Genomic DNA, 15098 nt, shown 5'->3' with positions numbered 1-15098 from the left:
AACAGATTATTATTATCATTTAAATTACGTTAAGGAACAGTTTGAGAAAAATTAAGGACTAAAATATATAACAACAGAATCCAAACGGCTGATATGAAATTTCGAAACACATTATCCAAAATTACATCTTCTTTAGGAATTAGATACTAGTGGATTATATATATAAAAATTTCCGAAAAAACTCACAGGGAAACGCGTATTTTTTAGCAACATTTGACTGAAACTTTTATTTATGCGATCCAAAATCAAAATAATTGTTAAAGCAAACTATTATATATTTCAAAAATATATTTATTATAATAATTTTTATTGAAAATATATCATAATACGTATTAAATAATGCTTTCATCGTCAACAAGTTTGTTAATAAATGTCTTCCCCCATCTTCTAAACTTTCTTAAGCATTATCTCAGCTACTATTCCGAGTTTTTGTAAAGAATATATTATATATATATTCCATGTTTATGACTGAAAAATATATAAATTTTGCTTCCCTACATGCTACTGAATTCTATTTAACGTTATCCTTTTTCTGGATCATTTTCGATAAAGGATATCCAAAATGTCTTTCAAAATCTCAAAAATTACAAAAACTGATAAAATATGCTAACAGAAGTTTTCGAATTACAAAAAAAAAAAAAAAAAAAAAAAGGAGGGGATGCATAATGTGTATATTGTAGGGTTGTTTTAAAGATGTCGGATAAAAAAAAAGATACGGAAAATGAATGACATTATGCTACACAAAATACGGAACCGAATTTATGTGTGCTGGATAAATTTCGTGTAACTAATGATGTTTATTAAGAGGTGTATAACAAGAAGGGCAGATTCATTTTGTAATTAATAATTTCAAAAAATTATCTATTTCGTAATTACAATCTTGAAACTGTAAGGAGAATGAATAGAACTATTCGCGTAAATCTAAGTTTCCTAATTGATTTTTAGGATAAAGGAATATCATTTAAAAACTCCTAATATAAAATATATTATTTCTTGATTTACCAAATTTAAAATGATATTATATATATATATATCTTAATATATATAAATTACGTGTCACGTTATTTGTCCGCGATGGACTCCTAAACTACTTAACCGATTTTAATCAAATTTGCACACCGTGTGCAGTTTGATCTAACTTAAAAGATAGGATAGCCCTTTTTTTGAATTTTTAATTAGAATTTTAATTATTAATTAAAAACTAACTTTCCCGCCAAAAAAATCTTTTAATTTTCCCCACCGCCAAATGAGTAAGGCTTCAGTTTTTTTCCCAACAGTCATGAGGCTAGGCTTAAGATTTTTCGGCTGATTATTTGAAACGATTCTATTTATTTTCTTAATGTTTGATGCATTTAAAATTAAACATTGTTAATTAATCGATCTTTCAGATTCATTCATAAGTACTTTTGAATTAAAATAAAACAGAATGAAGGAAATTAAAAATTTCTAATCTGCATAGCGTTACCCCAACTGGCGTAGATAAACTCAAGCATTTGCGTTACCATAACTGGCGTTGAAAATTCACGCATGCGCATTGTGTTCTGATTGTTGACATGACAACCATTATCAACGGATGATTTAAATTATTTTTAGGTTAGTTGCATGTTTTTGTAATTAAATTGCATTTATGTTAGTTATATATTTTTTGTATACGCTTATAATTTTAAGTACATCGGTTTTTTAGTTTTTTTTAACCTGTTTTCAACCGATTATTTTAAACGATTCGTTTTATTTTCTTAGTGTTTGATGCATTTAAAATGAAACATTGTTAATTAATCGTTCTGGTCATAATGAATCTGAGAATATTTTGTTTACAAATTCTTGAAATATTACATAAATTAGGAAAGATATTCTTTAGTGCCCATAAATTTTAAATGCTCAGTGACTCTATTTTCAGTAATCATATTATAAAAAAATTTTTTTTTGTTTCAGTAAAAAATATTATTATATTAATTGCAGATGAATTCTTTCCACTTTAATTTATAGTATAAATTAACTAACTAACTAGAACTAACTAACAAGGAACTAACAGAAAATTAGAGAGATACATATTACGTTATGACTGAAGGCATTGATAATATTATGAATTATATGACTATCAAAATTTGAAGTTTTAAAATATTTTGATGAAGAAGCTATTAAAGTAGGAATTGCATAAAATATTTAATTATTAAAATTTTAACGAACATTAAGATTGGCGAACCAGCTGGTCGCCAAAGGCGGCTAGTATATATATATATATATATATATATATATATATATATATATATTGCACGTTTTTACTATGCTCCATAATTTTCGGGGATTTCGGCCATTTTCAAACTGTGTTATTCGTATTTACCAAGACTACAAGATAAATCCTATTTTAACACATTTTTATTAAGTCGCTTTCTGCTTTGTCTATCTCTTCGGTGCAAAATTTGCAATAAATTAAAATCTTTAATTGCCGACAGATGGCATCATGCAAGTCGCTTTCTCATCGAGAAATTAATTAAAAATCGAAAGAAAAAAATCCACTAAAAATCAGAAAAAAATTATTATTTTTATATTTTTTAAATTATTATGATTATATTTATTTTTATTATTAGTAGTAATAATAATATAGATTGTTTTGAAAATTTGACATTGCGAATACTTAAAATTAAGTACCCTTTCAAGCATCAGAACACAGGATACCATTTCAACAACATCAGAAATATAAGTAGGTTACAGCATTTAGATATACATTTACAACAAATAAATTATATTGATCTCCGTATTTAGAAAATAAAATTGGCATTCAGTGATCAGAAGAACAATTTTATAGCTGAAAAAATTACAAAATATCAATTGCAAGTTAAAAGTAGCAGTTTATGGATAGTAACTCAAAATGCTTGAAGTTTACATTTGAGTCAAATGTAGATCGCAGGTATTCATAACTTCTAAATGCCATTTTTATCATAGAATGGGTACTTAACGGCATTAAGAATGCGATATATCCTGACTCACTCTTCTGTTGTGCAAGTGCAAAGATTTCCGTACAAGATAAATTCATGAAAAGGGACTACTTGAACTGCATTTGATTTTGATCTAAGAGAAAATGATATATGCCATTTTCTCTTGAAGAGAGAAATGATTGAAGAGAGAAATATATGCCAAGAACTGCTTTATTTCACAAATATACCGCACTGATTAGTAAACTGACTTTAGAACAAAGAAGACATTATTTATGGTACTTGAGAGAGAAAAAGAAAAAAAAAAAGCAATAAATTATTAAAATTTTCATTAACTCTATAAATTATTCCTTTAATCTCCACCCATATAAAAAAAATCAACTTTTTTTAATAATAAAAATTAATTTCTTGAACTTTGTGTTCATTTTTACAAACGAGACTAGCAGCATTTTAAAAATCATCATCACAGCTCGACGATCCAGCATTGAATTTACATTTATTGCCATGCATGAGAAAACTACCTAACTCTCGCCAGCGCATAGTTCTTATTGCATCAAAAGAAAAACTGAAGGGGGAAAAGGAATAAAATCTTTGTCTAAACATTATATCTAATATTGAAATTAAGATAATTCGTTTCGTTAGGAAATGCTTTTCATTTATCGAAGAATCAAATTTCATTCATTTCCACCACTTTTAAATTAAAATTAATTCTGCAAAATGAAAAAAAGTTCAACAGTGCATCAAAAGCCCGGATGATACATAATAAAAAAAAATATTTTTTTTGAAGGCCCAATTTTTATATTTATTTACTGATTTAACAATAAAAAAATTATTTTCCAGCGTTTCATTTTCTTTTATTTGAATGACAATTATAATCTCAATACTACAAAAATTCAAGAGGAGACAGTTTTTTTTTTTTGTCATGAAGTCGATTAGAATCCGAACCCTGATCAGACTATCAATAACACCAAAGTCATATGTTTATATATTTTTTAATAATGTAAACTAGTAATCTATTATAGTTATTTTGGATATTTTTTTTAAACTTAACTTCATCAACTAAAGAAAATTTTGCATAAAAATTTCATAATATCGCCATTGCCTTAATTGCAAATTTATTTTTAACATCGAGATATTTTTAAATAATCATTTATAAACTGGAAAAAATTTCCTGTGATAATCGTAAAATTTTTTTTTAATAACTGTTAAAAAAACCTGCCGTCTATTGCTGCAGGGAAATAGTTTGAAATACGAACTCTGATTGCAAAGGATAATAGAATTTTCCCATATATGAGAAAATTTTCTTTAAAAAAAGGAATTTTACTTCAGGCAACCTTCCACGGTAATGCATTTTGAATACATCCTATCAGGTTTATGCGCATTATAATCACTGCTAGGCTACATCAGTTCACAATTAACTATTACCAGACAAGAGGGAATTTAAATCCCATGGATTCCGAAAAAGAGTAAGTGAATATTTTCGGAAAATTCAGCAGTCACTTTCGTATATATATATATATATATATATATATATATATATATATATATATATATATATCCCGCATATTTACAGTACGTGTGGTAGAATCATATAATTTGATAATTGAAGGGTTAGACTGGCGCAATGTTTATCAGCTGACAGTAAGGAGAAAATTATGTAATGTATCATTAAATTAGCTAGTTATATAGTGTAACAAATATGATTGTAATGAATAAAAAATAACTAAAACAGATGAATAAAATTTAGTTTTAAACATCACTTACTGATAATGTGTATAAGGAAACAGTATATTTAAAATAATGGTTATGATATAAATCTGGCATACATTATATTTCACACGCTCCACATCATTTATCACGTCTATTCTAATAATGAACTAAGGTCGAATACCGAAACAAATGTCTACACCAATAATGATAATACTAACGTTAAATATTTATCAGCAAAATCAGCACGGTGATCTCCAAGTACCACATAAGGTTTAATTCGCAAACAAAGCGAAGATTCTCAAAGAAAAAAAAAAAAAATCTAGTAAATATTGCAGTGGAAAGAGTGATATCTACCTTAAAGGAAACAGTGGAGAAGTTTAACTTAGTTTGGTCGTAAAGTGATTATTTGATATGTGTTTCAAATTATTTTGATGAGCTCACACAATTAGTTAAAATTTTTTGAAAGCTGCAATTACGTTCCTTAGAGCTAATTACTTGTTTATGCACAACAAAGATTGAATTTGATTTGTGAAGTATCCGCAAATTGAAGCCCATTGCTATCTTTTGTAAGTTAAATTTATGTCTTTCTGTTCATAACCTACGTTACACCTTATCAAAGCTTGCTTTGCTAAACATGGCAGGAAATTCGAGACAATTTCTGAAGTTTTATTATTAATCTGGTTATTTTAATTTTAAAATTTTCATAAGACTAAAATTGTAAATTCGTCTAGATGCCCGGCAGAAGAATTAAGACTGCATTTAATGCCAATTCAACAATATACATTCTGCATTATCAATAAAAATATTTCTCAGTACCTGAACAACTGCGTCTAACATCGATGAAATACAGCTTTAAATAAAATAGTAACAATGAGAAATTTTTGTAGACTCTTAAGTTCTTTTCAGAAATTTTTGAACATCGACGCAGGAATACTATTATCAAATAAGAAAGCCAACAACTGAAACTGGCAGACATTCCCTCGCTATCATACATAATTAGATATAATTGAGTAAATGCCTTCCCTTTTAGAACCAATTTAAAGAACAGAGTAAACAGTTGCAACAGCCAAGACCACTATATGGCTGCCAAGTAATGATAGTACCATTTTAGGAAACTGCTATTCAGCGGAACAAAAATACGAAGATTTAACTTTTTGGTGCGAGTTTTGTTTATAGAGTGTCTTTTCAATAACAAAAATCTTGTTGACGAAAGACAACTTATTAAGACACAACTATGTTTAAAGTGGAATTCAACTAGAAAAATCACATGCAATAATGGAACAAAGCATGTAGTCTTACTAGAATGTGCAAGTGTATACCAATGTATTTTGTCATGCATTTTGTTTGCATATTTTTGCCTTTTCAAGGGTCTCATATAGATTAAAAAAAAAAAAAAAAGCGTCACGAATATTTTTTAATGAATATCGACCTTAGAAAAGGGTCAAATTAATTTTCCTCCTAGCCCATTCGCTTTCAAGAACTGTCCAAACCAGACAGAAGTGAATATTTGATATACAGTCCATAACAATGTGAAATACAATTATACTGCATATCATTACACATAATAAAAGTTGTTCATTATTTCAATTTATTGTACATAATAATGATATATATATATTTCAAAATAAAATATAAACCTGCCGATTTATAGTGAATTAAAAAAAAAGAGTAATCTTTTAAATTATATTAATAATTAATAATCAAATATATTAAACTGATTTGTTTGAAGACATACATTTCATATTTGATCAGAACACATTTAAACAAATCATCTAAATTTCTAAATTAACTGATCTTGCGGTTGAAGATCCTCTCCAAAAAGGTAATTTAAGAAAGTATCTTATTCTAGATGACCACTAAGTAAGAAAGGGTCGAAAGAGAACTGAATACCCTCTACATCAAAAAAAAAAAAAAAAAAAAAAAAAAAAAAAAAAATTAAATGCTTATTGGTCTTAGCGGAAGAAGAGTTTGTAAAATAAATTCTTATTCATGGCTATTCTAGAAAAAGGAGAGATAATTATAACCGATTATAAACAAAAATCCAGATGAACAGAAATGGAATAACAGAAGCCAAGAAATTTCAAGAACAGCCCGACCCTATGTAACTATTTCTACTCTAAATATGCCACGAAGTCATTACACCACGGTTGCCACGACAAGAAAAGCGTGATCTTTTAAAATTCTCATAACAAGGTCAACTCCAAAAGACCTTAATTTAATAGAGATGCTGCAAGTATCTTAAAAGAACACCTGGCAAAGTTTTTATAAGCACATTTCCAAGTAACTGAGCAATATTGGCTTAGAAGAGATTTAAAATAAACGTATTTTTTGCATATTGAAATTTCTCATTTGGTATATTTTAACAAAATTCTGTGACTTCCAAAACAAAACATATTATCTTTCCTTGATAACCAAAATTTGTAAACTGCTATGTCTTTTTTTTTTTTTTAATTATCTAAATTGACTGCTTTTAGTATTACTATCAGACTAATTTTTCCCTTCTTTTTCTCATTATTTTATTTTATTTTAATTTTAATCAATCAACACGTCTTGATACGATTTGAATTTGTAATGTATGGCCATTTAAATCATTTATGTTTTTTAGTAATATTTTGTAAATAACAAATCAATAATTATTATTTTTAATTATAATTAATAATCATTATTTTTTACTTTATTATCTGCAAAGTAAAGTAAATGCCACTTATTGTGACCACTTCGGGGCTTAATAATTTTGATAACATTAACCGATTGATAATAATATCGAATTAAATAATAATAATATAGAATTGTTCATTATCAACAATTATTCCCTAACAGTTCACTTATATATTAATCGCACCCCCCCTTTTTTTTTAATTCGTTGAACGATGTTGCGATGGTTTTAAATTAATAAACGCTTGTCTGATTTCGGTATTCGTCTGGAAGTTTTTTTCAGCAAATTCATCCCTGTCAGAATCATCAGCTTTTATGGTTTGGTTTTGCTCACAAAACAAAACAACAAGCAATTATTCAAAACTTTGCAATCAGAGTCTGTGAAATTTCAAACTGCTAATCACTATGGCATTCATCCATTTCATATCTGTTCAGAATTTTGTCTTTACCCTACATTGCTTATCAATTTTGTCTCTAAATTCAAATCAGTTCAATTTTTAACCATTTAACTTTCATAATTCAATTGTAAGCAATAACGTTTTATGGCTGTACAAAAGATTTTTAGCCAGTTAGCATTGTTGTATGCTATTAAACCAACACTGTAGAAAAAGTTAAAGAATATGAATTTCATTCCAGGGAAAATGATTCGCATATGTTTCATTATAATGAGCAGCGAAGAAATTTACAAATGTTAATGGTGGATGAAAATGAAGGCCCCTTCAATTTCCCATTTCAACACCGGTATAAAAAGATGCAACTATCAAAATAAATGAATATTTTTGTATGCATTTGAATCAGTCAATTCAGGATCAAAAAGCGCCAGATAACATTAAATAGCACTCTCTGTATTAAAAAGAGAAAGTAATGTAATTATAAAGAAATTCGATTTCAAAATTTTGGAAAATCTCCAAATTGTAGACAATTCCATGTCTGAGATCACAAACTATGTCTCCTCTGTCTGTGATCAAGGTAATTTAACAATGTAGCCAGTTGAAAGGTTTATAACTAATATTTGGTCTTTTCACTACAAGTTTTAGATCTTTATCAAAATTGGACAAGATCCATCAAATGAGAAGTCTTTCTGTGAGCATGTTAACACAACAATTTAAAAATGCAATAAATTAGATGGATGATTTTATCACCAGACTTGTAGATCTGTATCACATTTTGGACCAAGTCCACCACTTGGTTGGTTATTAATCAATATGTCTATTCCTGTCTTTGTGAGCTACTGAAAACCAAAATTAGATGATTAAATAGATGCATAATCTGCACACTTAATTGTGATTTTTATGCAATCCTTACAATAATATTGTGGACCAGCGTCACATTTCAAAGAAATCAGTTAATGAGAAGAAGTATTTTTCCAAAATATGTATTCGATTCTATTCAGTACAGAGCAAGGGTTAACTCATAATACATTGTCTTTCCAAAATATTTAAGAAGGTTGAAACAAGAATTTTCGATATTAATTTAAAAAAAAAATATTTTATTAATGACCATAAATGTAAGTCTTAAAAAATATTTTTTTATTTAATTAATTTTGACATACAGCATCTATTTAAAGAGAGTCGTAAACTGCAGACTTTTTTAATGAGAGTTTTTTCGAAATTTAAAAAACAAAACAAAAACAGTAAAATAAAGCTACAAGAAAGAAGATAAAAAGATAAACAATTTGATTATTAGGAATAATTAATTGTAGCTATCAGTATATTTATTTAGGAAGATATTTCATTTTTTCCATGGAAGGTAGTTTTTATAAAGATAAATATTAAATGGATTTTTATGTTTTAAGATTAATTCTATTAAACATTATAAATATCATGACTTCTTCCACTGACTTGATAGACTAAAAGCACGAGAAAGATTAAAAGATATAATTGAAGACTTCTAAGCTATCCCAGATATACATTAACTGCTATGCAAGTTGCACTTAAGTTGCATTTATTTATTTATTTATTTTACAGCATGATGCTGCGAAGCATATGTAGTTCGCATGTCTTTTTGTATTTGTTTCACAATAAAATGCCAAATACTCAAGGGAACTTTTTAGTTAATGTTGTATTTAATGCTTTATATAAATATTAAAAATAGCCCAGATCACACTGAGTTGCCCTTTTGCTCATTTAAGATACAGTATTGGGGAATTCTGAAAAACTAAATAAGCAGTCATGGCAAAAACTTAAACTTGGCAGCCCATTATAATTTATGACTCATTACAGAATAGCCCTGTGATATTTCCCATTATAATTGTTTTCAGTTTTACTTGAAAATTTAGCAAATATCAACTATCAGTACCAATGCTTTAACTAATAATCTCAATTTCAGTTTTTAGTGAAAAAAATTGAATATTAATTTGTGTCATACGAAATAAATGATAGATTTTTCTTCTCTTTCTAATCAACTATTGGAATATTTTACTGAATAAGTTGCCTTAAGTACGTAAAAAGTGTAGTAAAAATATGACTGATAATATATAAGATATCAAAATTTTCTCTTTTTTTTAAAACATAATATAAATAGCGAGCTTTTTTTTTGTTTGTTTTGAAGTAAACGCATTCTTTTTGATTACATGCAATATATGCTTTTTGCTTATACACTTCTATCATTTGTATAAGAATTAAAACGTTTTGGCAATTTATTTTGTTGGCAAGTATACATATAACAAATGGTTAATTTCACTAATAATTAGTTTCAGAAACACACATTAAATTCTAAGAAAGGTAAAAACTATTATAGCATGCAAGCAAACATTACAGGCATCTCTACAATTTTTTCCTTACCTTACAAAATCAATTATAACTATTTACCAAATTAACAAGGAATGTAAAAAATTAGTCAGTCTCACACACAACTTGCTTCCATAAAAATAAGACAGGTGAATTAACACATGATTTTTAATCATTACAAACTTCATAACTTTAATTTCTTTTTAGAAAATAAATTTCTGTTTTACCTCCATTGTAATAATACATGATGCACTATTAGTGGTTAATCTGGTTGTCTGATGATACCATTATTCTCAAATATGAGGATTACTTTTTCAATGAAACTGTAAAAGCTTTTCATACATGCTAAAAGAAATAGATTCTCACTTTATACAGGGAATTCTGCTCAAGCCTCATTCTTTTCTTGCTATATAATGGCAGTGAAAATAAAGATTAATTTATGCACACAGACTAAAAAAATATTTCCAAAATAACTAAAAAAAGCATAAAAAATTTTGCACACAGCAAATCTTAGCAAGGAGAGCAAAATCCAAAATAGCTTAGCATATTCAATAACACTTTAGCTCAAGCATTTTTAAGTAAGGGGAATAAAAGCAGTAAAATTGAGTTTTTCATTCAATAGCTAGTGGGTAGTAAAATTTTATTTATTTTATAGCAAAGAAAAATAATTACAAAAACAAAAAAAGGTTTATGCAAAAACACGCACACCCAAAAAAAGTTTCTAGTAAGATCCATTCCTTGGTCAGTACAAAAAAAAACTACTCTTCAAAAATGTTCTAAAAAAAGGAATTCAACAGTGAACTGTTTATACTGTGTGAATTTATTAAGTGCTGTAAACTTTTTAAAAAAGCCCATGTTATCTGCTTGAAATCTTGGTTAATGTAATTCATAAACGAAAGAAAAATACGAAACCTTCACTCTATTAAATTCAAGAGCATGATGATATAGTTGTAGTCAAAAAACAACCTAGCAACTTCTTGGTGATATTTCTGAAATAAATGCTTGAACAATAATTTAAGAATCTATGATGTGCTTTGGATAAAACTATTCTGCTTTGTTCCAAATGATTTTAATCATCTCAATAATAATAAAAATAAGGAGGAAAAAAAATCAAATCTCAATAACTTTTCTCATTTTTATATCACACTAATATTTTATTCAATTAATGCTAAATTCAATGATTCAGTATAAACAGATAACATGTTTCAGATTTAAAATTATAAATGTATAGTTTTACGATACATATTTCAACTTCCACAAATGAATAACTAATGCCTCTAAAATAATATTTTCAGTTCAGAAAAACGTTTTTTCAATATGATTCAAAATTCAACTGCTGAAGTTTTTTTTAATTAATGATGATTATAATATTTAGTTTATTAATTAAATCCCTATTGCTTATTATCAAAGAAAGAATATTCATATGACTGAAACAATATTAATACTTACAACTGAATAGTACATAATGAAACAGTCATTCTGTGCATCTTTTTCATTTGTTAAATTATTGAGTTACTGAGTTTTGATTGTTTTTTTTTAAACAAAGGAAAATTTATGAAACATAGAAGTTAATGTGCACAAAAGACCTCTCAACTTACTCTGCAAGCAAAACAGCCAGGATGCCATTGACTATTCATAGCAGAAATATAGTTTTCTGTAATGGGTCGATTGCAACCAGCACATTTAAGGGCAAAATTTTCCAAGAAATCATCCCGACAATAAGGTTTTCCATCTTTTTCATGGAAGCCTTCCTCCCCAAATTGTTTGCCACACTGAGTGCAAAAGAAATGTTCTGGATGCCATGTTTTTTCAAGAGCTGTAATGCATTTCTGAAAATAGATTTAAAAAATATATATAATTATATTTAACTGAAACAAATATGACTGGAATAAAAGTTCTTTCAATTTTTAAGAAATAAAAATTGCAATAATCATTTAAAAATATTTGTAGATTAATATTAAAGAGAAGAATAGAGATTAAAACTCACTCCTAAAATGGCAGCATTGCAGTATGCACACTTGGGAGAAAAGATATTGTGGTAATCTGTTTCACAATAAGGAACACCATCTCTTTCAAAAAAGTTTTTAGTTCCCAGCTCTTGATGGCAATGACCACAGACAAAATGTTCTTTGTGCCATGTTTTACCCAATGCTGTCACAACCTATCAAGGAGAAAAAGAAAAATATTAATTCATTTTGATGTGACCATTATGAGATATACATTCATTATATATAAAAAAAATATTTTAAAAAAAGAAGGGAAAAAAATCAAGCTACAAAATGAGTTTCTACAAACAATAAATTCATATCCACCCCATTAAATAACTTATTTTTTATTTTATCATTTGTGATGCAAAGGAAATATTATTCATTTACAAAAACCTTTTCATTCAGCTTTTTAAATAATTAAGAAAGATTTTTTGATAAAATTTACCAAAAACCAATATTATAAATTGCAAATAATAGTGTAATGACAGAATTCTTGATATCAAGCTTTTACCTACTGCTTAAATTGAAATATCGTTTTTTTATTTTAAGAAAACAGAAAGGAAGCTAGTTCACAATAACCAAACAGCTAGTTAAAATTTTAGAAATTCTATTTTTTTTAGAATGCTTTTAGTAAAAAATATGCATTATAAAACAACAATTTATTTTAAACTTTAAAAGTGTCAATTTAATAAGCAAACAAATAATTCCGTTTATTTTAAAAAATTAACAATATATTCACCAAAAATGTAAAAATAAATCAGACTGCAAAAAATATTTCTTAATAATTTTAGATCTTATTTTATTTCCTTAGAAATTTATTTTAAGATAATTCAGTTGATTTGAACATATAAAAAGCAAAACTTTACAATGCAATGCTGACTTTACAATACAATGCTGACCACTTCCAGTACTTTTATATTTTCTAAAATAAACTTGAACACTTACCTGACCAACAATGGGCTTATTGCAAGCAGTGCAATGACCCTTTGGACTTGTGTTGACACCTTGTTTGCTCATATCCGATTGTAAAGTACCAAGCATAGAATCCAATTGATCAACACCTTTAGAAGTTCCTGTCGGTGACTTGCTCACCTTATTGGGCTTGGCGTACTGGGCCTCAGCCGGTTTAGTTGGCTGTGTGTGCTAGAGGAGAAAAAAGTCAACAAATTATATTCCAATATACAAACACAAACTGAAATCACAATTCAGAAGTAGTACACTAGAAAGTATTTATCCAGTGAGAAAGAGGCTGGGAGAAACACCAGGAATATTTATAATGCAGGACTTGTACTCTGCTTCAGAGAAATAAACAAACCTTTCTACAACTTCTATCTCAATACACACTCATACTACAATCACAAATCTACAAGTAGATCACAGAGCAGTTATCCAGCAGAAGTTGTTGAAGAAAACTGCTAGAGAGTAGAGAGTAAAATTTTCTCCAGCAGCAGGAGAATTGTGGGAAAAATGGTGAATTTTCTTTATCAGTTTTTTTCTCTTTCCCCCACTGTTCAGTTACAAGTTGACTGAAAAGGGCAGACTGACAGGATTGGCAGGGAGGTTCCAAATTAAGGGAAGTGCCCTACATCTCCTTCGCTTGAAAAGTATGATGGGGGTTATTTTGGGGTGGTGAGTGGGTGGTTTTGACAGGGAGCAAGTTTTAAGGAGTTTTTTTATAGTTTTTGTTTTTGCCACATGTATTGCTGCTATTTTTAGAATCAAAACCTGGCAGAGGAACTTCTCCGGGACACACCCCACCCACACCCAGCAGTTTCCTTAAATATGTAAACCACTTGGCTGGGAAGAGAGGTGGTCGAAGGAAAGGCTTTTTTTCTCCTCCTTATTTTTTAAAATTTTATTTATTTAAACAACTGTTTATTTATTTGTTGAAAGGGATAAGAAACCTACACACTTAAAATGCAAAACAAAAAATAAACCCCACTCTAGAAGGACTTGTTTTAATTATAGAAGACTAAAAGTATACTGCTCTGTGATTTAGATATTTAATAATACAAGAAAAAATATAAATTTAAAAAAAGCATAATTTAAAAATAAACAAGGCATTATTATAAAAATGAATGTTTTTATTTTTTTTACTAACAAGACAGTAATATCATAAAAGTTTTTAACAATTTGATATTTTGAGGAAAAATGTCTCACTCTGATATAAACTGCATTTCAAATGCTTTACAATGCAAACAAATATATCTAATTAAGGATTGCTAATACAAAATGAATTGATAAATGAATACATTGTGCAAGAAATTAATCACACATATTTCTCAAAATTCCATAAAGTTTATCTTTAATATATTAACTAATTTGTAAATTGTTTCAGCATAGAATATATTCATGTAATGCAGTAAGAAAATATATGTTATCTGATCTGTAAGAAAACCTTATGTAACATATTTCTTCTATTAAAAACAAGCGTATAGAAAGCTTAATTTATGCTGAGATGAAATTACCTAAACAGAGCATATAGTTTGGGGTTAGCAATACATTAATGAAGAAGGTAACAATTAGTAGTCCAAAATTCAATATTAGTTTTACTACACCTCTGAAATTTGTTTTTTGTTTTTTTTTACTCATACAGTTTTTTCTCATTTTTGAAAATGCATTTTATTCATGTATTTTGTTTAATATTGTTGATTTTATTAATAAGTTAATAATAGATTTATAATTCCTAAATATTGCTTTTTAATAGATAGGAATTTTCAAAAATTTATTCAATTTCAAAATACAGAAAGGATATATGGCATTCTTAATTTTTTTTAAAAACTTTATAATATAAGAAAGATCCAGAATGAAGAAGCTTCTTTTATCATGACATTTCATTTCATGATAAACCAGGTATTCAATAAGAAAAGATAAATTTATACATAGTCAGAAGGGAAATTGGTTTACCTTGAAATCTGATAAAGAGGCCATGAGATCATCGAGTTCCTTGGTAGCTGAAGATGCAGCAGGTGCAGACGAATCAACTGTCTGGGGAAGGGGAGGGTAGGTGACAGTAGACTGAATACTCTCTTTATACTTCACATTTGAACTAAAAACGGAATGAAACAAAAGTTCTATACATT

The 15098-nt window shown here is 27.7% G+C and overlaps 1 protein-coding gene across 5 annotated transcripts in view; it reads right to left on the bottom strand.

Annotated features, from left to right (window-relative positions):
* LOC129972244 (paxillin-like) overlaps positions 1-15098 on the bottom strand; it is a 118750-nt gene that overhangs the window by 14908 nt on the left and 88744 nt on the right. For 4 of the 5 annotated variants that reach the window (XM_056086303.1, XM_056086302.1, XM_056086305.1 and 1 more), the window contains exons 5-8: positions 14923-15064; positions 12961-13158; positions 12015-12188; positions 11626-11856 (exon numbers count right to left, since the gene is read on the bottom strand). In XM_056086303.1, the coding sequence (XP_055942278.1) occupies positions 11626-11856; positions 12015-12188; positions 12961-13158; positions 14923-15064 (745 nt within the window). Of the gene's footprint in view, positions 1-10393; positions 10434-11625; positions 11857-12014; positions 12189-12960; positions 13159-14922; positions 15065-15098 lie in introns of all 5 variants that reach the window. The other variant, XM_056086306.1, reaches the window with a different exon arrangement.

Source organism: Argiope bruennichi, chromosome 6 (assembly GCF_947563725.1).
Source record: "Argiope bruennichi chromosome 6, qqArgBrue1.1, whole genome shotgun sequence".
NCBI classification, from domain to species: Eukaryota; Metazoa; Arthropoda; class Arachnida; order Araneae; family Araneidae; genus Argiope; species Argiope bruennichi.
Note: the sequence above shows the minus strand (reverse complement) of the source record. Positions and strands in the feature narration are given on the sequence as shown.